Here is a 24,607-nt window from a genome sequence, read left to right as displayed (position 1 = left end):
GGAAGTGTTCCCAGTGCTTGTCGCTTACAGCACCACAGTTGTCAGGAAAGAAGTCCCAGTGGGAATCTAAGAAATGTAACTTTAAGGACATGTTACACCCCAGTCTATCTTAGCAGTGCAGAAGATTTGGCACAAGATTCTTATAGTTTTCTGTCCTCTCATTTCCTAAAAAGTTTCTTGATACTTGAACAAAGGCATCCCAAGCCACCTTTTCATCATCTGCCAGCATGGTGTTGAAATGCTCATCTTTGTATAGTTCACGTATCCGGGGACCCATAAAAATCCTCTCTTTTATTTTCGCTTCACTAAGACGTGGAAATTTCTCGCGCAAATAGAGAAATGCTTCCCCAGTTTTGTCCATGGCCTTAATAAAGTTTTTCATTAGGCCCAGTTTTACATGCAGAGCAGGGATAATTATGTTCTTGCATTCTTTAAATGCTTCGTGCATAGCATTGTAAGGTCCTAGTTCAAATGATTGATATTTAGGCCAATCTTTCTTTTTATAATAAAGTGCTTTGGCGTGGCTATCCCAGAGACACAGGATACAACAGTATTTGGTGTAGCCCTGTTGTAGCCCAAGTAATATGCATATGACTTTCAGATCCCCGGAAATCTGTCATTTAAACTTGTCATAGTTCAATCGCAATAACAATTGTTTCATGTTATCATATGTTTCTTTCATGTAAGGTTCATGCCCAATTGGAATCGATAGTAGCACGTTGCCATTATGCAAGAGGACACATTTGAGACTTATTTTAGAGGAGTCGATGAAAACCTCCAATCATCACTTTCATGGTCAATGCCCATAGCTGCCATTAGTCCCTCTACATCACTACAAAATACCAAGTTCTTTTCACTTTCTAAAAATGGAAGGAATGACATATGGCGGTTACGGAATGCAGTCACATTTACCGTCTTATCAAGGCATTTCCACTGTTGTAGTCTTGACGCCGACAGTTCAGCTTTATCTTTCAGCAATTCCAAATCTCTTACTAAGTCATTAAGTTCACACTGTGTTGTTTTGTGATTCACTGTACACTCATCGTTACACACAAAAGCAGGATCTTTTGAAGAACTGGGTTTTGAAGGTGATGGTGCAGCACTAGTTTCACTACCGCCGTCGTCACTATCACAATCAAGTGGAACAGGAACAGGCAGTAGATCTCCGTGAGGCACTTGTCTCATGGCCGACGGTATGTTAGGATATATCATGGAAGACTTTTTCTTCTTGGAAATACAATGTGTTAGCGGAGTTGTCATACAAGAGTAACAATCATCCACATGGTTTGATCGTTCTTGCCAGATCATGGGTATAGCAAAGCCCATGGAAGATATTTTACGGTTTAACCACGAACGAAGACTCGAGACACAAGGTATGCAACATACATTAGGAGCCCAGGGCGTTTATGGCCTCCTTTGCGATTTCAATATAGCCTATCCGCAAATGTTACAAAAATAGTCAGCACTTTTTACGCATTTGCGAGGCATATTGAATCACAGGAATTACAATGACCACACGCACTAACTACACTTCAATAACATGTTCTTCCAGCACAAGAACACAACACAACTTGTAACGGACAAAAACTATGCTTAAATGAAACATGCTTCACTCCTCCCTTCCCTTCTCCTTTCCCTCCCCGTTGTTGCTACGAGCCCAGGCTAAATATAGCGACAAAATACACACAGTTATTGTTGCCTGCAGGAAACTTAATCACTTTCTCTTCAATCAGAGGGATTTGAAGCCTATATGTGAAGGGATTGACAATGAATGCTACTAAAATATAATAAATATAATTAAATGCACCCCCCTTTAACTTGGAAACGAGAGCTACTTCCAGTTTTCATTGTCCTTTTCGTTATCAGCGTGATCGATATAGTTAAAAAAAACATCTATTTCATTCCAGTTACATTTTCACTGTTGGCTAGTGTAACTGGCAAGAATGAATTAATAAACAACTTGCTTGCAATTACGCATTATATGTTGGTTCTGGATCTTTCACAAAATAATATTTGCAAAAGTATTGTAATAACCCTACCTCCAAAGAAGAACTTCATTTCATTCAAAATTGTTTACAAAGAAACGGCTCAGAAGAAAGATAGACAAACTGCACTTTTATATAAACAGAAACTGGAGAAAAAAGTGTTATAGTTTATTGAAACAATACCAATGGACTGTAATATCTAGAAAAAACTGCACTTTAAAAATGTACATGAATACAGAAATAACTTGCTATTGTTATGAAGACTATCAATTGAATTGTTAGAGTTCCATATTTATTGAGGTCAAGTTTCTGCCTAAACAGAGGACTAGCTCAGGAGAGTAATACTCCCGGAAGTAGGAACAAAAAACACAGTTCTGATTGGTTGGCGTTATCTATGTCTTCCCACGTTGTATTCAAATAGCAGAATTCAGACGTTTGTCGTTGTCGGTCCTCGTGGCCGAGTGGGCTAGCGCTATATGCTAGTAAGGAAAATCTCTTTTGGCGTGAGTTCAAACCCGGCACGAGGAAAGTTTTTTTAACATTTGTTTTACATTTTTATAACATTTTTGAAATTAAAATAATACGAAAATAATACTCAAAAATGTGATTTACTTCCTTTTGTGCAGACAAGTAGTAATAGTAGTAGGAACGGGTTAGAAGCCCCGCAGAGCTCGTTTTGTTGCTCTTGTACTCCATGTTGTAAGGCTCGTTTTGTTCCCCTTGTACTAAATGATATAGATTTTGTGACCAACTTAAAACAACTGACTAGGATAGCGCGTAAAACAGCTGGCTAGAGTAGCGCGCGAAAAAACGTACTTCCGGGAGTATTACTCTCCCGAGCGGGTCGTCTAAACTGTGTAATCTCATATAGAAATACATTAAATTCTATACGAGTCCTAAAAAAATGAAGTCTTCATTTAAATGTCTCAACCCTATTCATTATAGGAGTATCGAATTGATGAACAGAAATAAATAAATAATCAGGAAATAAAGTGGCATATTTTGTGGGCGACAGGGTTTACCGGTGGTAGAACTTGAATATTACAAAATAAAGTTATTATAATATAATCTAAATAATATTGATAATTTTATACTTTAGTATCTTCTTTCAAGCATACAAGTTTCTGAGAACTATATGTATTTAGAAACATCCACTAACTTCTTTGCACACAATCTTCCAAGGTCCAAGGTCTTCGATTTGGCAATAAGGCAGAAACCACTCTCTAGTTACTGTACTGCTGCAAGGATCGTGTAGTTATCAGTGCATTCCTTCACTCCACTTCTACCCACAGCCTCTAGAGAAATCGATTTCTTGGGCGCGAGCGAAGAGTAGAGGGAAATTATACGAGTAATGACAGTGCATTTTGGGGGTCTGTGCGAATTGTCTCTGACATCTTGAGCTTCCTTCCATAGTGACTTGGGTCAACGCAACAAACATTTCTTGTTTTGCAGTACTTTGCGATAGTTGGCATAGCTGTTATAAACACTTGCTTCATTATTTGCGTTTTGTTCCTAAAACTCTCACAAACTGGGGCTCCTTCGTTGCTAATTACCTCTTTCAGCCTTCTTTATTACTAGGACAACTTCCATTTACGCTGGTGAGTAGTGTTGTCAGCTTTCCAATAAAAAATGTGAAATACTTATTGTAACAAATGAAGGTAGAAATGTACGATCGTTTTTCTGTAGTACTAAAAGATAGTATAGGTCTCGCTAGGGAAGAAAAAATCATATTTATCTACTTGATGAAGGGAAAATGTGTTGTAAAGCTTTTTTCTTATTTTGAAGACTGTATAATAAAATGGAATTAAACTCCAATAATAATAATCATAATAATCATAATCACAATGATAATGTACAGGTGTTTTAAAGGTTAGTGGCACCCAAGCCATCAAACCTGTATACGCCACTGAGGAAATGTTTGATAAAGCAAAATGAAGAAGATCTGGTGTACCATTATAACAACGTAAATAGGTTTAATCGGATATAAAACCAAAAGACTGAAATCAAAAATTTCAAATTTACATGTAATCAAACCCTACCCCATGCCGTAAACTTCGCCAACACCTAGTGCCGGTAAATGTTGATCGTCGCTATAGAAACGCGACAAAGGATTGCCGCTAGTGTGCCACATTAGTTGCAGGGTTTCATCGAGTCGAAAGAGATATCTGGCGTCGGAGTGTTGAAGTTACCACCGCGTAGCAGCGAGGACTTCATTTAGGTTCGTGCTCCTTCGATTCGTCGCGAAGAATCGCGAAGGGACCAACACGAACTATCGCTAGTTATGTGCATGCTGTTATTATTATATATTATTTTTTCCTGACGAATTGTTCCTGAAGTAAATAGACGTGTGTCATTTTGTTATAAAATTACATGGTGAGCGGATTTTATCTGATCCCGAAAGGTTATATTCGAATATACACGGTTACAGGAGCACTCTTATTTGCCAAATTAAAAAGATCTCAACGATTTATGTCTCTACAAGCGACCTTTCTGCATCACCTCCATGGCTAAGTCGGAAGAACACATCTCGTAATGAAAAGGATGCTGGTCCTCTCCCCCTGGGGGGTACTTTCTTTTACTTTTCTAAAGTGATTTTAGACTCACCTTAATGTAAATAAATTATACATGTAGGCGATTTAACATATTTTGGGGGGAGTCATTTCGTTGTTCATTGGGGTTTCGTCGCGTCTCTGCCGCTGGTGGTATCATTTTCAAAACGGATGTGGAGCCACCACGGATCGCCGCCGCTAATTATCGACGAGATGTTTGTAGTTGCCCATGAAAGATCCACCGACGCTTACCGCATGGGGTATGCACCAGCACTATCATTGTGTTCATCTGGCGTGCATTGTGTTCATCTGCATATAGCAGTTTCGATTTTCAAGTACTTTATTTGAGCTTTGTGGCAGACAAAGATCGCATACACATGTTGTCAAAGAAGATCCTATGTATTTTATTTAGTAGTATAATATCCATTGGTGGTATTTCAAAATTTACGATCCACAAAAAAAATCATCTCAGGGCTTGTGATAAATCAATTTAGTTCTTTCATGTTTCTTTCCAACACAAGACATTCGAACCGGCAATAAATAATGCAAGTAACTAACTTTTATGCCACTAAATAATAACGTTTTTGTCATACGAGCAGAAAACTTCAAGTAGATGAACAGATTTCTAGTTCAAAATATGTAATAATGACTCCTTTTTTGTTCTAGTTTGTCATTCCATACTGAAATTTGCATCTAATACTATAATCTAACTTCAGGGAACTACACTGAATAAGAATATCATATGTTACTTTAGACAAGCTTTCTGTGGACACTTACATTGCATATGATTTTAAATTTCTCTCCGAAAGAGATATTTTTCTTAGTATCAGAACTTTATACAAGCTACCTTCTCGCGTTTGCATTTGCGAGTCAATATCTAGTATCTTCTTTCGTGCTGCTTCAGTATTCAACAAAGCAAGGTCTTCAAGCATTTCTTGTAGGAATACTCCAGTTTCTTTGGGAGTCTCCCTTGCAGCACCATCGCACTACATCCGATCGTACACTAATGGAATCTACCACTATAATTAATGGACAGTGCCTTTTGCTCGATTTCGATCCCACATTTTGTTCTCGAGTATTTCTGTTTTTCCAATTTTCCGAAAATTTCCGTGCGGTCATAGCTCCGAGGCATAAATATAAAACACTTATCCACTTTTGCATGGGCGCCCTTTTGTTCGACTTGTTCATCGCCCTAGTTAGTATCCCAGCACGGGCCTGTATAGACCTACGAATAAATCTTCATAATTATTTTTACTAATTTTTTTGTGTTACTTTGGAAGGCACATGACTTTGTGATTACATTACAGAGCCACCTTTGCATTTGACATCATTAGATCTTGATAACTCTAGTATCCTAACAAGTTTTTCCTTAGATTTATTTTATTCCATAGACATAATGTCCTAGAATTTTAATAGAGGAGTAGGGATGGGCACGAGCGAGTTCGAGCGAGTTTTCACTGATACTCGACTCGACTCGAAACAGACATCTTTGAGCTCGACAAGAGAATTCGGCTCGAAAAATTTCCTCCAAATCGACTCGAATTTGACTCGAGTTTCGAGTCGAGTCGAGCCAAATCGAGCCAAATGCTGCGTTTAGTTTCAAGTACTTTCTTCAAGTATCCTACATAGATAATATAATTATTATCAATGATACTACTACTACTATAACATTATTATTATAATAATAACACCGTGTATAAACATGAAAGATAGGTGGTTTGTATCTGAATACTAAAAACTAGTTGACTGCTGACCTCGGTAGTCGTGAAGACTAGGAGGCAAGGACATCGTTCACGAGCTTCTGGGTTTGAGTTCCGGAGGAGCAAGTATCCGGGCTCGAACCAAAAATCGTTAAAAGTTAGAGGGCGCTGGCCACACATGTTCAAAACTGCTTGGTCCGGTTTTAGGGCTCTCAACGACTCGAGCGGCTCGAATTATAGCTCATTCCCTATAGAGCCGAGCCAACAGCTCATCCACCCAAACCGACACGAGCCAAAACAAACCGAGCTAATGATCACCCCAACCGAGCCGGCTTGAGACGATGGATCACCTGAGCCGAGTCGGTGCCTCGTCTCAACCAAGCTGGCTCGAGCTGTTCGCTCAGTTGAACCGAGCTAATCCAGTTAACATCCCTACACGGATTGGGCTTCTGCTTCGGATCAAAACTTTCACCGTGCAGGTCTCAATCTTGGTGGTGAGAACACGACCCGCTCGGGAGAGTAATACTCCCGGAAGTACGTTTTTCGCGCGCTACTCTAGTGAGCTGTTTTACGCGCTATCCTAGTCAGTTGTTTTAAGTTGGTCACAAAATCTATATCATTTATTACAAGGGGAACAAAACGAACCTTATATCATGGAGTACAAGGGCAACAAAACGAGCCCTGCGGGGCTTCTAACCCGTTCCTACTACTACTACTACTTATCTGCACAAAAGTAAATAAATCACATTTTGGAGTGTTATTTTCGTATTATTTTAATTTAAAAAGTGTTATAAAAATGTAAAAAAAAACTTTCCTCGGGCCGGGTTTGAACTCACGCCAAAACAGATCTTCGTTACTAGCATATAGCGCTAGCCCACTGGGCCACGAGGACCAACATCAACAATTGTCTGAATTCTGCTATTTCAATGCAACGTGGCAAAACATAGATAACGCCAACCAATCAGAACTGTGTTTTCCGTTCCTACTTCTGGGAGCATTACTCTCCTGAACTAGTCCTGTGAGAACTACAGTATATACGACATTTGAGACTGTCTCGTTATAAAAATCCATTGTCGTCTTGTTAATCGAGACGAGGCGAGAGGCGAGCAGTGTCTCACCTCGTGAGCAACACTAAAAATATTCCACATTACTGATTACATTTCTCATAGCTTTCGCTTTCCAGTCTAATCAAGCTATGATTCCAAAACGAGTTAAAACGAGCTAATCGAGCGAGCCATTTCTCAAACTCGACTCGACTCGAAACTCGACCTCAAAACAGTGACTAGGCTCGGAACTCGACTCGAGAAAATTACCTTCGGCTCGACTCGGAACTCGACTCGAATTCGCTTCAAGTTTCCATTCGAGTCGAGTTCTAGCTCGACTCGTGCGCATCCCTATAGAGGAGCCAAGAATTAGAAATACAAATACTTTACTACTTCTAATAGTAGTATAGTATTCAAAATATAAAGAAAATATGAAAATTTCTGAAACAAAACTTCAGTAAACTTCAGCAAACTAAACTATAATAAAATTCAAATAGCATCTCATTAGTTTAAAGTAAAGTAAGGTCAAAATGAATAATCAAACTTGTCATTAGTTTTAAGGCTGTTTTCAGTCGTTTCGTTTTGTTCCGTACTTCAATTTAATTAATAACACATAGAAGTTATTAAGCTGTGTGTTTTTATTCTTTTATATAGATAATCGACTTCATCTCTGTAATGCTCCTTGCTATGCAACTTTGGAAACAAGTCCTGTAACACTGGCAATACCAGGAAGCGACACTTCTATTCTTCCTCTACTGTATCTGCAACATGCACATCTAACAGAGGAAATCTCAACTAACGAAGCTCGTGCTGAAAATGCTCTTCGAATTGCACGAATATGGGGAGGAGCCTATGCTCATCAAAAGGAGTTTCCATTTATGGTTTGATGTTTATACATCGTTTTAGCCTAAATTAGCCTACGTTTAGTTACAGTTATTCGAGAAAGAGTGTATATCATTATGGTGTGTAATCAAATGCTTCTAGAGTTCTTATTTGCGTTGAATGCAAAGGTTGATTTTAGAAGGGTGCCTGTGATTTGGTAGTAAAAAACCTGCCTTCCATGTAAAAGTGTGGTTTCATCCTACTCCATGGAAGATGGCAGTAGGTGGGTTCCCTCGTGATTCTCTTGTTGTCTCATTTACCAAGTCCCAATAACAATTCTATCATTGTCATTCATTTCGATTGCCTGACAGGCATAACTGAACAGCACTCAATGAAGTTTATCAGTATGTTTCAAAAAGAAAGTATAAATCAATTTCATTTTCAAGATGTAGTTACTTTGTTTGTTTCTGATCTGCACTTACAACAAGTAGATATTTTTTTATGTTGGAAATATATGGAACGCATTATATCTAAGTATAAGTATTGCATTTACTTTCAGAACTTTTGAAAAAATTTTCCCCTTAGCGGAAAGGTTTGTTGGCCCACCGTAGGGAATTGAGTGGGATTTGGTCAAAACGTTGGGTAATGATCGGTGCGAGCCTATAGCGGAAAAACTTACGTTGGCCCAACGTTGATTAAATGTATGGTTGGCCAACTAACTATTCTCCCGACCTTCACGCAACGATACTAGATTTGACTGTTTTTCCAACCCAGAAAATACTTTAGCGTTGGCTAAATGTCGGGGAACCACTCTACGAAAAGCACTTTTCTGACTACTCGGCTAATAGTCGTTAACACCATCATACTTGATGCTGGTAGAGTGATTCATTGCTCATGCGCAGTTATTCGCGGCCATCATGTGTTCCAATTCGAAAACAAAAGAGGAGTTTGTGTGGTGTGTGTGCAATCATTTTCCCAAACATAGTATACAGTGAACGTGTTTAAAAAGAAGATTTACAACTCACAACAACTGTCAAATATGCAACACTTGTAAAGGTGTGATAGTGGCCGAGTTTCCCTCCTCGCTGGTCTAATTGCTAGTACGTGGACCTTCGGTGTACATAGTCCCAGGTTCGATTCGCGGTGGAAGACCCTTTGGAATTTTAACTGTCCTCGATATATCTTTGTTCGTGTTCTTGTTGTTCTAAGTTACAGGAAAAATTAGTAAAACGAGTAAAATTAAGTAAAAATGTTGTAATATGTAGTTTAAAAAAGTTGGAAGCATATCTACTCCCAACCGAGCAACTAGGATTTGCGTCCCATACACTGTTGTTTCTACTTTTTCTTTTCCTGCACAGTCGAAGTACAACTAAAAATTAATCGAATATTTAAAGACCCAAACTCTATGAAATAATCGGAACATCTCAGGAATACCATATAAAAAAGTGAAACGTGCGAAACCGAATGCATCACCACAATACCCTACACGCCACGAGAACACATTGGTGAATTATACTAGATTTGGTTAGGTAAATGTTAGCATTTGGATGACGAACCACCATTCAACATCCAGGTGTGGCTGGGCTAACAGAGGAAGACGGGTGGGATTTGGTTGTGTGAGCAAAAGCCGAACTTTCTCAATATCTTTGGGGTTTGGTTGGCCCAACGTTGCGAGGTGGTTGGGGATCGGTTGGGTAAAAGAAGGCTCAACTTTCGTTTGATTGGGAAATGGTTGCCAAAGCGGCCAAGCCTGACGTTGGGCCACCGTTGATATGTCTCATCGCCATCATTTGCTCAGCGTTGGGCCAACCAATTTATTTACTAGACTCACACTTGTGAGAAAATTTATTATTACGTATTTCTTCTGAACTGTTGTATACGAAAGCACGATCTCCATGTGGAAGATATTTTATATGGATACGACTATTAGAAATCATTTCTTGCAGAAATGTTGGAAATCCAAATTCAGAAGAGCGAAATGCGAATTCAGTGTGTTCAGGAGAAAAATCATTGTTTTCTTGAGAATCACTTGACACGAAAGCATGAAATTTTCTCCATGGGTAACTCTGATACAGATCATACAAAAATCTTACTCATTTTCACGAACTTACTCGATGAAGTGACAGAAATAGAGAATATAACTATTAATACGTAACTTTTCTTAACCTTTGCATATGGGGGAGTGAGATATATTGCTTTGCGAATATCTTTCTAAACTATATCTGTACGAATTTTGGAAACTTAATCCAAAGGGATTAGAGAACTATTAGTCTCATATCTCATGCAGCAAAAATTTTGCTTCGAACTCTAAACAGGCGGTTATATAGAAGAACAAATGAAAAGTGCGAACAGTTTGGGTTCAGGAGAGGTAAGGGAACAAGAGATGCAATTGAATTACTAACAGTGATCGGTGAAAGGTTTATAGAAAAAGGGAAATAGGTGCATGTGGTATTTATTGAAAAGGCTTTTAACCGCGTGAATTGAAAATTGTTGTCGGAAGTTCTAAAGAAAGTTCCGTTTGAATGGAAAGATAAAAGACTCATACGAAACATATATATGAACCACCAAGTAACTATAAGAATAGGAGAGGAAATAACAAAGAAGAGTGCAATTGGAAGGGGAGTTCGACAGGGATGCTGTCTCTCGCCTACATCATTTAATATCTATCTAGAAGAGATAGTGAAAAAGAGTGTACACCATTTCAGTAGGAAATAAAAAGATTAATTGTGTACGGTTTGCAGATGATACGGCGATTTTTGCTGGATCTCAAGAGAAAATGAATAAGATGTTAAAAAAATCTTAAGGAATGCTGCGAAGAATAGGGGATGAAAATAAATGTTAAAAAGACAAAAGATATGGTGATTGGAACGAAGAACTCAGTGTCAAATATAGAAATAGGAAGGGAGAAAATAGAAGAAGTGAGTAGTTTTCGACACCTGGTTAGTAGTATTAGTAATGGTATGAAATGTGAACTTGAAATAAAAGCAAGGATATTAATGGTCAAACAAGGCTTTAGGAAAGAGAAAATATTATTTTGTGGAACCTTGAATGAAGAGATGAGAAAACGTCATAAAATGCTTCATGTGTAGTATTGTATTGTATGAGTCAGAAATATGAACATTACTCGAAAATGATGAAAAGTGACTGGAAGCGTTCGGAATGTGGAGAAGAATGGATCGAATTAGCTGGGTAGAGCGGAAAACGAATGAGAAGGTGTTAGAAATGGTAGGAGGAAAAAGAACAATTTTAAATATTAAGAAGAGGAAGAGAAACTAGTTGGAACATTGGACAAGAAGAAATTGTATCATCAGGGATGTACTAGAGGATATGTTGGCAGGATAGATAGGGAGGATGCAAAGAAGACTACAATTAATGGACGATATCAAAACAGAAAAATGAGAATGAAGAGGTTAGTAGAATACCGTCGAGGATGGAAGCTTCTCAGTTGGCAAGTGACCAGCCAATAATGGCAGAATGTCTATGATGTTAATGATAAATCCAAAAGATGTATACCAGTTTGACCTTTTCCCGCTTCGCCTTATGCCCTCAAAATATATTTTAACAAACGACCGATGAGGATGTTATCATAAGGCGGAACGGGAATTCCCGTTCGACCTTTTCCCGTTTCGCCTTACAACATACATGGGAATTTTCATTCCGTATCTGTAACAAAGAGGGATTTATTTTAGTCTCAACTGGAACCTATATTTTATTTCAGACAAATTAAACTTAAATATCTCAAACATAAATTTTGTTATCATACTCGAAATAGCATAAAGTTTCTATGTGGATATAATGTGAAACAGCATCAATATATGAAATTACAACTGTTCTTAATTCTATCTTTTAGGCGGTGAATTCTGTCGTCAAGCCATTTTTACTTTAGATTTCTAGGTATTCCCTGATTACCCACTTGAAAAAGTACCCAGTCTTTCATTTTCATATTGCTCGTCTTTCATTAATTCAATGAAAGAATATATGTCTAAGTGGTCCCTTGATGCCTTTCTTCGCATTTTCGCGTGCCAAACTTCCGCATTGTTAGCCGTTCCTTCTTGATCGTTTTCAAAGCGATCCCACAAGTCACTGCAAACAGGTAAAAATACATTAACACATTAGAGATTCATAATTAATAGCACATTAAATATTCAAAGGATTACAGGAAAATCTACGTTGGAAAGTCGATAGCAAAATTTTGGATGAAACTAATTTATTTCTTTCGTAAATCAAAAGAATTTATTCTTTTGTTAATTTATAAATCAATGAATGCAAAATCTTCAATACATGCACGTCGCAAGAAATCCTATATCACACTACATGAGGTGCTAATGGAATAAAATGCTTTACTGTAGAAGGCTCGGAATAGTTTAATTAATGATTTAACAATTAAAAAGAACTTGCACTAAACGCCATTTATATATGTAGGTAAGAAAACATACTTACGGAGGAAATAACGTGTCACCATCATCCAGCCAAGTGTCTACAAGATAATGATGAAACGCCTCCTTACATGAAACATCAGGCGCATCTTCTTGCAAACGTACAAACACAACATCTAAATAAGAAGTCGGTACCAGAGGTAGTGCTGCTGCACGTCGAATCCATTTTTTTTACTTCCGAGTTCTCTTTGTACAATTGAGAAAGTCCTAACTGCTAAACTTTCCTCCAAACAGACTGAGAGAAGTGGAAGAAACTCCCTCTGATTTTAACAGCAGGAAATACTTGATTCACAGCACTGATTGCTGCTTTCTCAAAATCAATAGAAACTTCTTTCAATTTGAAACTCAGTCCAAATTTCTCAGCTTCTTTCCTGATCACCTGCAATAATCTTACATAAGTGTCTTGCTTTTTGCTGAGAAGTAAGCAGAAGAGCAGAGGAAATGCCTAGCCCAAGTAGAGTGTACAATTGGGAGAAAAGGCGAGGTACAGTCTTAAATGTCCCATCCATCCTCCTGTCGCACTGACACAGAATTTCCAAATTTTCAACAGTGCCGAAAATCTGTTGAACATAGAAAGACTAGAATAAATAACAGAAATATTCTAACGGAAATGCTTTAATATTAATATTCTTGCTTCTATTGGTATTGTCTATTACTATTACTATCATATCAGACTTTCACTATTTCAAAAAAAAAAAAGCACAAAAAGTACACAACAAGAAAAAAGTAGGAAATGATGAACGGTTTCTTGACTACTAAACTACAACTTACAAATATCCTACTAGCGTCAACGCCTTCATCCAACAAGAAAAAAGTTTTTGCCGTCGTGTGTTTCACTCCACGATCCTTCCACCTTCAATTCACTCAATCTTTGCGGTAGTGGTAACCGGATTGATGCTCGTACGTTATATAGAGTGTGTTTGACGGCACCAAAAGTAGGGACAGCAGCTGCACTTTCACTAAAGCTCATTCAACGAACCTTCTGATCCTGATGTAAACATTGCAGAATTGTGTTACTCCGCCAGTCATTAGATGATTGGCTATCGGTCAGCGCTTCTTTCGAGAAGCACGTGCTTGTACCCTGTCGACGTTTTACTTATTCCCCGCATGTGGCCATATTGTTAACTGTGATTCGCGCTAAAGCTGGATCAAAACCACTTTCAATGCATGCGTATTCTCTTTTATTGCATTAATTCAATTTAGTTCTTAGATAAAGTGTTGCTTCTGTTGTCTAATTCTAAGGAATTCTGGTAATGAGCCTTACAAGCAAGGACTATTTTCTTCTGCCGCATGGGTGTTCTAAGGCTCTCTAACCAATAAAATCAAACAATCACCACGTGTATTTGTTTACATGAGGTACTGAATGTTCCTTGAATAAACTTTACAATAATTTCCCTTCGATCTCCTCCCTGGAAAGAAGAAAAAATAAACATCAACTTAAAAGTCATACTCTGTCTCGAGAAAGAAAAGACAAACAGGACATCGCTTACCACGACCTGTTAATTGTGTTACACTGTAAATAAAACATTGACTATGTATTTGTGTGTTAGCTAGAATGCCATTTAAAAAAGTTCCACATCTAAAGTTCTAAAATAACTTTTGGAGAAGTTGCAATAATAAATATTAGAAGCATGCAGAGAAGCTTCAGTGTCAAAATTACTTATAACTAATTACAACTATTACTATATACTTACCTATATATCTTAATAATTGTTGATGTTGGTTCTTCCGCCGCTCTCTTCTTCATATTATCATCAATTGTTCTTGCTTCAATTAATGCACGCTGAGGTTCATGATCATGTGTACCAGAAGCAGATTCGACTATTTTTCATCACTGTCAACTAGGCCCGGACTGGCCCAGGTGGCTAGGTGGCGATCGCCGCCCAGACAGGGGCCAAATGAAAATTTTAATAAAGAGAGGTCAGAAGGAATAGGAAGAAAAATGTGTAAAACCTATGCAATAACTAATATTCTTAATCACAAACTACACACACTTTCTTACAAGCCTGTCTATAATCTTTATTTAAATTAACTAGAAATTAAGTAGAAATTAACTAGAAAAAAACTGAGTTGGAGAATTAGTCTGAAGAAGGAAGTGATGTACTTCCAAAACTGTAACATTTCTAGTTAATTTATAATAAAGAATATAGAAGCCTTGTAAGAAAGTTGTGTTTAGTTTGTGTTTAAGATGGACGCAAGGCCTTTTTTTATCATAACTAATATTCTTGTGAACAGTCAAGGAGGCAATCTGCATACGTCAAGCTGTTTGAGTGTCTCAATAAAATTTTGTTGCGACTCACGTCCCCTATAAAGGAAGAATGGGCCATATCAGCTTCAGTCATATCAGTGCAAGTAAAAACAATAGTGAAACCCAACACGCCTCCTATCGTGGAATATAAATTGGATCCGAAAGTATAGTAGCGTGACAATACAGTTCTTAAGAGTTTTCCTTCTTAAGTGGCCCATACACGATCCATGGTTTGCTCAAACATCATGTTTGTGCAAACACCGTGTTTGCGCAAAAACTCGGTCATACATGGTTCAACTGTTATCACAAACTTCAGTTCAATTTTGATTTTGATCGTGTAAACATGTCCACTGAAGCACCTTGTTAACGATAGTAAGTGCTTGTGCTTTGGAAGCGGAAAGACCTGCGAAACCAAAAAGGAAGAAGAGGGTGTGGGTGAAAGAGTGAATCAAGAAACGATCTAAGTTTAGTCATCAAAATTTAATAGCCGAGCTTGAAATAAGTTCGAGTGTAGACTATAAAAATTATTTACGAATACATTTGGTGAAAGACTGGAAAATTGATTTTATTCCTCACTGACTCTCTATCGACCTTCCGATCTATTTCCTTCATTTTATCTACCAATTTCTCGGGTTTCATTTTCGGATTCCTGTTTTTATAATCTTCACTCATTACCTTCCACAGTTCAAGTAAATTTCGGTGAAGTTCAATAAATTCTCGCCAGAATTCTTGATTCCTATTCATTTACGCCATAGCGCAAGCAATACGGGTCTGTACACTAGGCCTCCCACTCGGAAATAAACCTCGTGTTTGTACAAACATACCCATACACGACCCACGTGATTCGCAAACATTATGTTCGTGTAAACAATTTTCGAAAGAATTCAATGTGAAAACGGTTTGCACAAACGTTTGCGCAAACAGTTCATATAGCATCATACACGGTTAAACTGTTTGCACAAACAGAATGTTTGTTTGCACAAATCGTGGACCGTGTATGGGCATTATTAGCCCAGGAAAAATATCAATATGAAACCCAACAGGAAAAGATCTGAGATCACTTTCGTGATTTTCAATACCACGGTGTGGCGCCGTTGCCTCTGTAACAAGATCCCGTGCTTTTGGCATTACTGAGTCACTCATAAGTGTTTGCTTTCATCTTTCAGTAGTTGCCAATTTCATCAGCGAAAAAATTGAGCTGCGGTCAGTTATTCAAAGTTTGTGTTAACTGTGAAGTAGTGTATGTCCTTACTATCTTGTCGTTTCGAAAATTACCGTGGGACAGGAGTTTAGTGTTAATGTAACGAGTGGATTATAAATTCGGACTTTTTGAATATCCTATAGCATTAGTGAGTGAACAATTATTAAATTCTTTGTACATAGATGTTCCTTTTAAGTAGGGGTAAAAGTGGATCTGAAAAGGTAGGGGGACGGACTACGTCACGCCACCTGCCGTGCATATCTTTGCTCATTGTAATTTTCTTAGGAAGTAGGGGGACGCCGGAGATATTTTTTGGAAGTGAGGTAACGACGTCCTCGCGCGTTCCCACTCACTTTTACCCTTCCTTTTAAATAAAACTGTGGCTGCTGTTGAATTCGGATTCACGGCATTCATTTTGTATTCATACACTACAATTGCATGGTGGACATTGGATGGTAAAGTATTCAATGTATGTATTTACAAACTGTAACTATACTTATAGCACAATTTTTGAACGGAAAACTATAAATTCCTCTCCTTCATAAATGTTAAGGCTACTAGTTTTAACAGAACACGATTTTTGGATTGCAACTAGGAAAATCTCAAAGGTATATCGTAATTAGTGATGTAAGGTGGAAACTTTTCAACGGAAAAATTTTCCATTTCAGAAAATTTTTGTCTACATTTTCCCGGAAATTTTTCCGTTCTAAAAAAATATCTGTAATCAAGTAACAATTCCTCAGTAATCATAAAATTGATTCAATTCATGCATAGAAATGTTAAAAAGTGAAAGATCGTTTAAAGAATCTGAAAATTTTCATCACTCAGACAATTTTCAGTACTATATAGGAACAAGCGAAACAATTTTTCATTAATCGAAATATTTTCTGTCTTCTATGGAAAAATTGAAGAAATAATTATGAGTCGGAAAATTTTCATCATTTTGAAGCAAAAAGTAAAACAACTTTTTGTGAATCGGAAAGTTTTAATGCTCTGTAGAAACAAGTGAAAGGAATATTCATAGATCGGAAAATTTTCATTACGATGTAGAAACAAGTGGAAAAAACTTTTCATAAACCGGACAATTTTGGATATTAGTGATGTTAAGTGGAAAATTTTCCACTATATTTAACTTCACATTGAGCTACAAAATTGAATTTCTGTAGAGGAAAGCTAGTCAGAACAAATTATAATTTTCCAATTAGCTTTCGGGAACCTAAAAGTTTTCTAATATCTCAAGTTGGGAAGTAAAAATGTACGTAGTATTTCTCTCTCTGTCTCTCCCTCTGCAAGCTCCTTCGTTGCTAAGTGGTTAGCATATGTGCCTTTGGCATGGGAGACCTGCTTCGATTCCCGGCCGGAGGCCATTTCGTAAAACAGATCTAATTTGTAATTTCTAAAAGGAATACAAAATAAATCAGAAAAGAGTAAAAAGGAAATAAAGATACGCGATTATTCTAAATTTAATTTTACATTGCATAGAAACGATTTCTTTCGCGTCTCATGCAATTAGCTTGCAATAATTCAACATTAGCCGGAAGCAAACATGCAGATAGAGCAGAATAAAAAAAAAACACACACACACAACGAAACTGCAGACATAGGATGGAAACACACTGAAGAGAACGTTCTCATCACAAGCAATTGATTTGCTGAGATAGGGACGCCAGATCCTTCGAACAACGCCGAGCGAACTTACAAATAGAAGCAAGGACTTGTAACACTAAGCTTTTTACCTCGGTATTTCAAACTCGCAACACCTCTGTGCGCGAGCTACTCCGATTTGTGTTATTTTGTTATCCAAGTATATACGAATCTGAAGAAGAAAATACCTAAAATGAGAAAAGGACTATCATAGACTTTTAGGGTACTTCAGATCCTTAGAAGACACCCTCGTGGTCCGCCCAAACGAGGGAACATCACCGAAAACTTCGCCCATAAAGGAAAGAGGGAAGAGATGATTGCCTAGCTGTCTACGATGCTGGAGTCCAGACTCATAATTGGTCGTTGCCCAGAGTTAATCTCCAATCAATTTAGATGCTTAATGGACTAAAAACCTTCCCACCTCAGTTTTCGGACTAGTGTCACTTAACAACCCTCAAGAACTGTGTATTAGTGATGTGCTAGTGTGAGTGTTCATACAGACTACTACGAACTGGAATGGATGGAACCAAAGCCGTAAGTAGTATTCATTTATTGGCAGATCCGAGTCAATTGCAGTTTCTATACATATACTCTCCGTTCTGCTCTCGTATCTGAATGTTTCCTTTTAGGCTGTGTTGTTTCCAATCTAACACCAACCCAAAATTTTGTCGGGAATTAAATTTCAAATTAGATTCGTTTTAAGAAACAAAGGCACTCGCATTAAAGCCTCACACATTGCCTTTACTGTGAATGAATATTTCCTTTCTACTCGCACTTTTCCTCCTCGAAAACTGTGTACCTTCATTCACCCCAAAATGCTCTCCCAATAACTTAAAAATGAAGATACGTTCTAGGTTGCAGGTACGGAAACCTCACCTAGACAAGAACGTTCAATGTGCGCTGTGCCCTGAGACCAGGTAAGACTCAGGAGCATATGCACACAACGTGGTGCCGAAACCCGACTTACCCGTACCGTGGAGCCGAAACCCTGTCTATATACAACGTGGTGCCGAAACCCACTCGTACCCATATGCACACAACGATATAGTTCGGATTCCACGTTAATCAGTTGTTCCCGTCTCATATAGCCTCGCTGCTGAAAGGGACGTTAAAATCAAAATCAATTCAATTCAACTCTGTGTGTGTGTGTTTGTGTGTGTGTGTGTAAAGTGCCGAGAACATACATCGAGTTTGTACAGTACAAATATCCCATTCTATTATTTAAAATTTAAATTTATTAAAAGTTATGGATATTTTCCAATTCATAAAACATACTTTACTTATTCGTACATCGTTGGTTAGCCGTAAAATTTATTGGTAATAAATATTGTCCTAAAAAGTTTCATGAAGTGAAAATCTAACGATCGGTAGTTTTACAATACAAATAATGGTAGTTCTAATAATGATAGTTTTACAATACAAATATCTGCTCTAAGATGTTGATTATACAAAATTCCAATATTGAAATTATGATTTACGAGTGTTAAACACAATAAAATCGAAGTACTTATTATTTTCTGTTATAAATATAATCTTCATAAGGAACTTTTATGTAGTTATTTCATTACATAGGCAGGCCTATATGTGAAGAAATAGTGGAATGTTTTGTTTTTCAAATAATTGATAAATTCACAAAGATTTGCTTTCGATTTCTTGTTACATTTTAAATATTGGAATGGGTTATTTGTTCTCTATGAACTCGATGTATGTTCCCTGCACTTCACACACACAGAGAGAGAAAGAGAAAGAAAAACTGTCTAAATTTTTACTTCCCAACTTGAAATATTAGAAAATTTTCAGGTTGCGGAAAGTTAATTGGAAAATTATAATTTGTTGCTGTCTAAGTTTTCTCTAGAGGAATTGAATTTTATATCTCAATATGCAGTTAAATATAGTGGAAAATTTTCCACGTAACATCACTATACATAATGTCCAAAACTGTCCGGCTTAAGAAAGTTTTTCCATTTGTTTCTACATCGTAATGACAATTTTCCGATCCATGAAAATTCCTTTCACTTGTTTCTACAGAGCAATAAAACTTTCCGATTCACAAAAAGTTGTTTCAATTTTTGCTTCAAAATGATGAATGTTTTTCGACTCAGATAAAGTTTTTTCAACTTTTCCATAGAAGACAGAAAATATTTCGATTAATGAAAAATTGTTTCACTTCTTCCTACATAGTACTGACAATTGTCTGAGTGATGAAAATTTTCAGATTCTTTAAACGATCTTTCACTTTTTAAGAATTTGTTTAGAACGGAAAATTTTCCCGAAAAATATAGAAGAAAATTTTCCACCTCACATCGTGACTAAACAACGATGTAGGAATAAGTGGAGTATGTTTTAATGAATCGGAAAATTTTCCGTTCAAAATTTTCCGGAAAATTTTCATCACTGATCGTAATTATCTTTCATTCATTCATAAGTATATTAAATTCTCATGATGCATTTCAATTAACAGTGTTTATAGATAGGCTCAACACTATTCTCAACTTTTTAAAAATAATTTATAAAAGAGATATTAAACATTCGCATCATTTTTCTAGGTTTCTACTAGAAGACTATTGCCGAGTGATCCCAATGGATTCCGTGTTCCGTATTACTGGTATCATTCGTGTGGTGGTACCATTATTGCACCTAATATGATAATTACCACAGCACACTGTATTGCCTAGTAAGTACAATGTTTGAGGTCATATACTAAATTAATATTAGAGATTTGTAGGAAAGCAATTTAAAAATAATAACTTATCAGCGATATAGCAGTCAATACTTATATCAAATATTGATTATTAAAATTTGTGTCAAAGTAAAGTTTTATATTTGTAACATTGGCATTTTACAAGTGTAATGAACTAGCAGACAAAGTAATTGTTTTCACTGAAAGAATACTGGGAAAATTGGGACGAAAAAGGAAAAGATTTCCATTTGGTGTTATTGAAATATAGATAATGTATGGACAACTCAAAATTTTATGAGTAAAAGGGCTTACAACAAAATTAGTACACAGAGAATAGTCAAAACTTTTAATGCTGATAAACTAAGTACTTAAGAAGCCTAATCACTGCAAAATTAAAATACGAGTCACGTACACCGATTTCTAAATCGCCGGAAATCGAAAGCAGATAAGTGAGTCGTAATAGCTGTATCTTTTGTAGAATAACAATGTGTAACCAGCCCTTGTTCCACTTTTTGATTTTTTTTTTTTTATCTATTTGAAGATATCACATAATTAACTGTAAAATTAACGGTATTTTAATTTCACCGTGATGGGGACTCTTCTATATGTAGGGGCCGCAGTGGCTCAGTGGTAGAGCGTTCACATCTGGTGCTTGGGGTCCCGGGTTCGATCCCAGCCCCTGCCAAGTGAACTTTGTGGTGGACAAACACCGTGTGCGTGGCTTTTCTCGGGGTTCTCCCGTTTCCTTCCACTTTCTTCATTCCACCGTTTCATTCATTAATCATCATCACCGTCTCCTTTAGCCTAACCGGCATAACCGTGGGACATAAAACTCGAAGATTTCATTTCATTTCATTTTCTTCTATATGTAAGAGGTCTTTTATTGTCGGTGGGAGCTCTGAAAATATCCGATTTAGTTTCAGCATCATGAGGCAATTGGGAAGCTATCTGAATTATTTGGTATCAAACTCCGGTCAGGAAAGACAGAAATAATGTCGCCTGGGAGATAGAGTATATTGACCACGCATCACTCAGTTGAACGAGCGTAATCTAGTTATAGTCGGGTCAATATAATGTCAGACCTAAAAAATATTCAACAAAAGGTATGAGAACGGTTTTTGTTTCTACCAGGTGTACTGACTAACAGAAAAAAGTTTTTTCCAAAATCTGACAACTGGCAGTGGAGTTTTCCAAGATGGCAGCAGATAACTAGGGATGAGCACAAGACGAGTCGAGACCGGATTTTCCTGACAAAATTCGAGTCGAGACACGGCTCTTCCAATAGAGAAATATACATTTTTCGAGTCGAGACATCACTTTTACAACACATTTTCGAGACGAGACAGCCACAAATCTTGTCTCGTGCGCATCCCTACCGGTAACCTAAAACAATAAGCAAAATTCTTATTACTTTCTTTATTTATAATCTTAGAGCAATTAGTTTTCAATCAAACTTGCTACTTTTATTTCTACCAGGTGTCCTCATCGACAAAAGAAACATCTACCATAATCTGGATACCGAAAGTGGCTTCTTCAAGGTGGACGCCGCTAATCTCGAAAATCTGTTCAATTCCTAAAGTTCCTTATTTTTAATTTTGGAACAGTTACTTCTCTATTAATATTATGGCTGTTATCTCTAACAGATCTACTGATTGACTGAAGGAAATACTAATCATAATCTGGAAACCGGAAGTATCATTTTCAAGATGGCTTTCGCTAGCTTCGAAAATCAAAGAAATTCTTACTTTCTTATTTTTAATCGCAGAGCAATTATGTTTCGAAAACAAACGTACTGTTTTAATATTCAATAAATTCACTTCTATTAATAAATGGTATATATGGGATCAAAAATGGATACCAACAATGATCGTTATAAATAAATGTCAGTTATTAGATCTCGTACATACACAATTTGACTACGCTCTATACATCACTGTACATCTGGTAGAGACATAAATCGCTTACATACATGTTGTTAGAATTTGTTTTAGATTAGGATTTCTTTTTTGCTAAATTGACCTGACTACATTACAAGTTTTCATTACTACAGTTCACAATTTTCTATAATACATATATTTTACCAAATGCGTTTTATAAAGATAACCGAGAAAGTTCTGTCGCTTTTTGTGGAGGTCTTGTTCAATAGGCCCTCATACCGTGAGTTCAATGCGCATGGAGATACGGCGAAGGTCAGTTGTTGGTGTGGGTATATCCAACATACTACTTGGTTGTGGCAGTTCAGTTACACCATGAACTTGGGTAAGGACAGAATGAACATGGACCTCCACAGAGCATCATATGTTATATGAGTTCAAATTTGGGTCAAACGCCCCTGCAGCGGAGCGGAAGATATACCAGGTCTTTGGGTGAGGATGTCGTGACTACGCGGAGAGTGCAGCGGGGTTTAACAGGTTTAAGGACGATGACGAAAAACTGGAAGATGCACCACATGTCGGGAGACTAACACATGCACAAAATGAAGATCTTCAGGCAGCAATTGAGGCGAACAGTGGCCAGACATGTGAGGAACTGGGACTACAATTCAGTGTGAGTGGAGAAACCATTCGGTAGCATTTCTATCAACTTGGGAAGCGCTACAAGTTGGGTCGATGCATCCCACATGATTTGACTCCGAGCCAGAAGGCAACGCGAGCAGACACCTGTTTTTTTTTTCTGTCTTGTCTAAGGAAGGGGCCATTTCTGGGCAGGTTGTTGACATGTGATGAGAAGTGGGTTTTGTACGAGTCTCCACAGCGCCCTCATCATTGGTTAGCATCCCATGAACCGGTTCCAAAACAGCCGAAACCAGTACTGTGCCAGAAGAAGGTCCTCCTGTGTGTTTAGTGGACTGCTTGCGGCATTGTATATCGGGAACTGGTACCAGCTGGTCAGATCATCAATGCAATTGTGCAATGTCAGCAGTTGAGTCGTGTTCAAGAAAAACTCAAAACTCTGGAGCCAGCATTTCTGAATCTCAAAGGGATCCTCCTATTATAGGACAACGCTAAGCCTCACGTGGCTAGGATGACCCAGGACACCATTCTACGCCTTGGATGAGAAACACTATTGCATCAGTCATATTCCCCGGACATTGCACACTCCAATTATCACCTGTTGCACTACTTGGACAATCACCTTAGAGGATGCCAGCTCAAATCTCTAGTAGAGGAGCAAAATGCACTTGATTCCTTCTTCGCTTCACGGCCAACCACGTTCTATCGCAATGGAATTCATGGCCTTCCAGAACATTGGCAGTAGGTCGTCGATGCTGATCGGTACTATTTTTTATCTTCCACGTACGTCTTAGGTGATATACCGATGTTCGATGGTGGTGGAAGAAAAAGCGATGGAACTTTCTTGGTTACCTTTATATATTTGGTTATAAAGATATGCAACTCGGAAGTAAAAAAATTCACAACTTCATTATATATTAGTCCTCATCACTGTCCTCTTGTACATCAGACATCGGATTGGCACAGTGAATAAATTGGCATGGAAGTCTATAGTACTGCAACAGCACCTGTTACAACTGCAATTAGATTTACAATTGCAAAAAATGAAATGAAATTTCTGAGTTTTACGTCCCACGGTTATGCCGGTTAGGCTAAAGGAGATGGTTATGATGAGAGATGGATGAAATGGTGGAATGAAGAAAGTGGGAGGAAACGGGAGAACCCCGAGGAAACCCACGCACACGCTGTTTGTCCACCACAAAGTTCACTTGGCGGGAGCAGGGTTTGAACCCGGGACCCCAAACACCAGAGGTGAACGCTCTACCACTGAGTCACCGCGGCCCCAGATTTACAATTGCTGTGTATAATTTTTTAATAGAGCGTCTGGTGCAACATTCGTATCACACTACTAGAATAAGTTCACCGTCATCGAGTTTCCAGCCTCAGTTGACATGATTTATTTCGCTAGCCGTACTCATCCATCTCATGATATTATAGTACACTCTTAAACAATGGAATTTCGTGGAAGACTCAGTTGGAGGGAGACTTTCTGGGTGAACAGACTTAGCTGTGACGACTTTCTTTGTAAGTGTCTGGTAACGCAAGTCTGCCAGAGAACTTGTACCGTTAGCACCAAAAATAACAGCCATCGTCTGACTATCAATACTTACTATATCAGCAGGTTTCTTACATGATAAAGTGAATGCAGTCGTACAGGGATGAGTGCCCCGATCACCTTTTAGAAGATTTTGGAATACCGATTTTTTTACCAACAAAATAAATACGAGAGGTGGAATCACACCCTGCGAATGCATGGAGAAATAATAGTTGTACACATAACTCACTG

General features: G+C 37.7%; 1 protein-coding gene across 1 annotated transcript in view; it reads left to right on the top strand.

Annotated features, from left to right (window-relative positions):
- Nucleotides 1–1,306: 1,306 nt before the first annotated feature.
- The window catches only part of LOC145672695 (tryptase delta-like), a 120,641-nt gene continuing 97,340 nt past the window's right edge, over nucleotides 1,307–24,607 (top strand). The window contains exons 1-3 of the mRNA XM_081741863.1: nucleotides 1,307–1,373; nucleotides 7,932–8,158; nucleotides 20,175–20,302. Coding sequence (XP_081597989.1) covers nucleotides 1,307–1,373; nucleotides 7,932–8,158; nucleotides 20,175–20,302 — 422 coding nt within the window. The remainder of the gene's footprint in view (nucleotides 1,374–7,931; nucleotides 8,159–20,174; nucleotides 20,303–24,607) is intronic.

Source organism: Thermobia domestica, chromosome 16 (genome assembly GCF_964235325.1).
Source record: "Thermobia domestica chromosome 16, izTheDome1.hap1.1, whole genome shotgun sequence".
NCBI classification, from domain to species: Eukaryota; Metazoa; Arthropoda; class Insecta; order Zygentoma; family Lepismatidae; genus Thermobia; species Thermobia domestica.
This window is presented reverse-complemented; position numbering and strand designations above follow the sequence as displayed.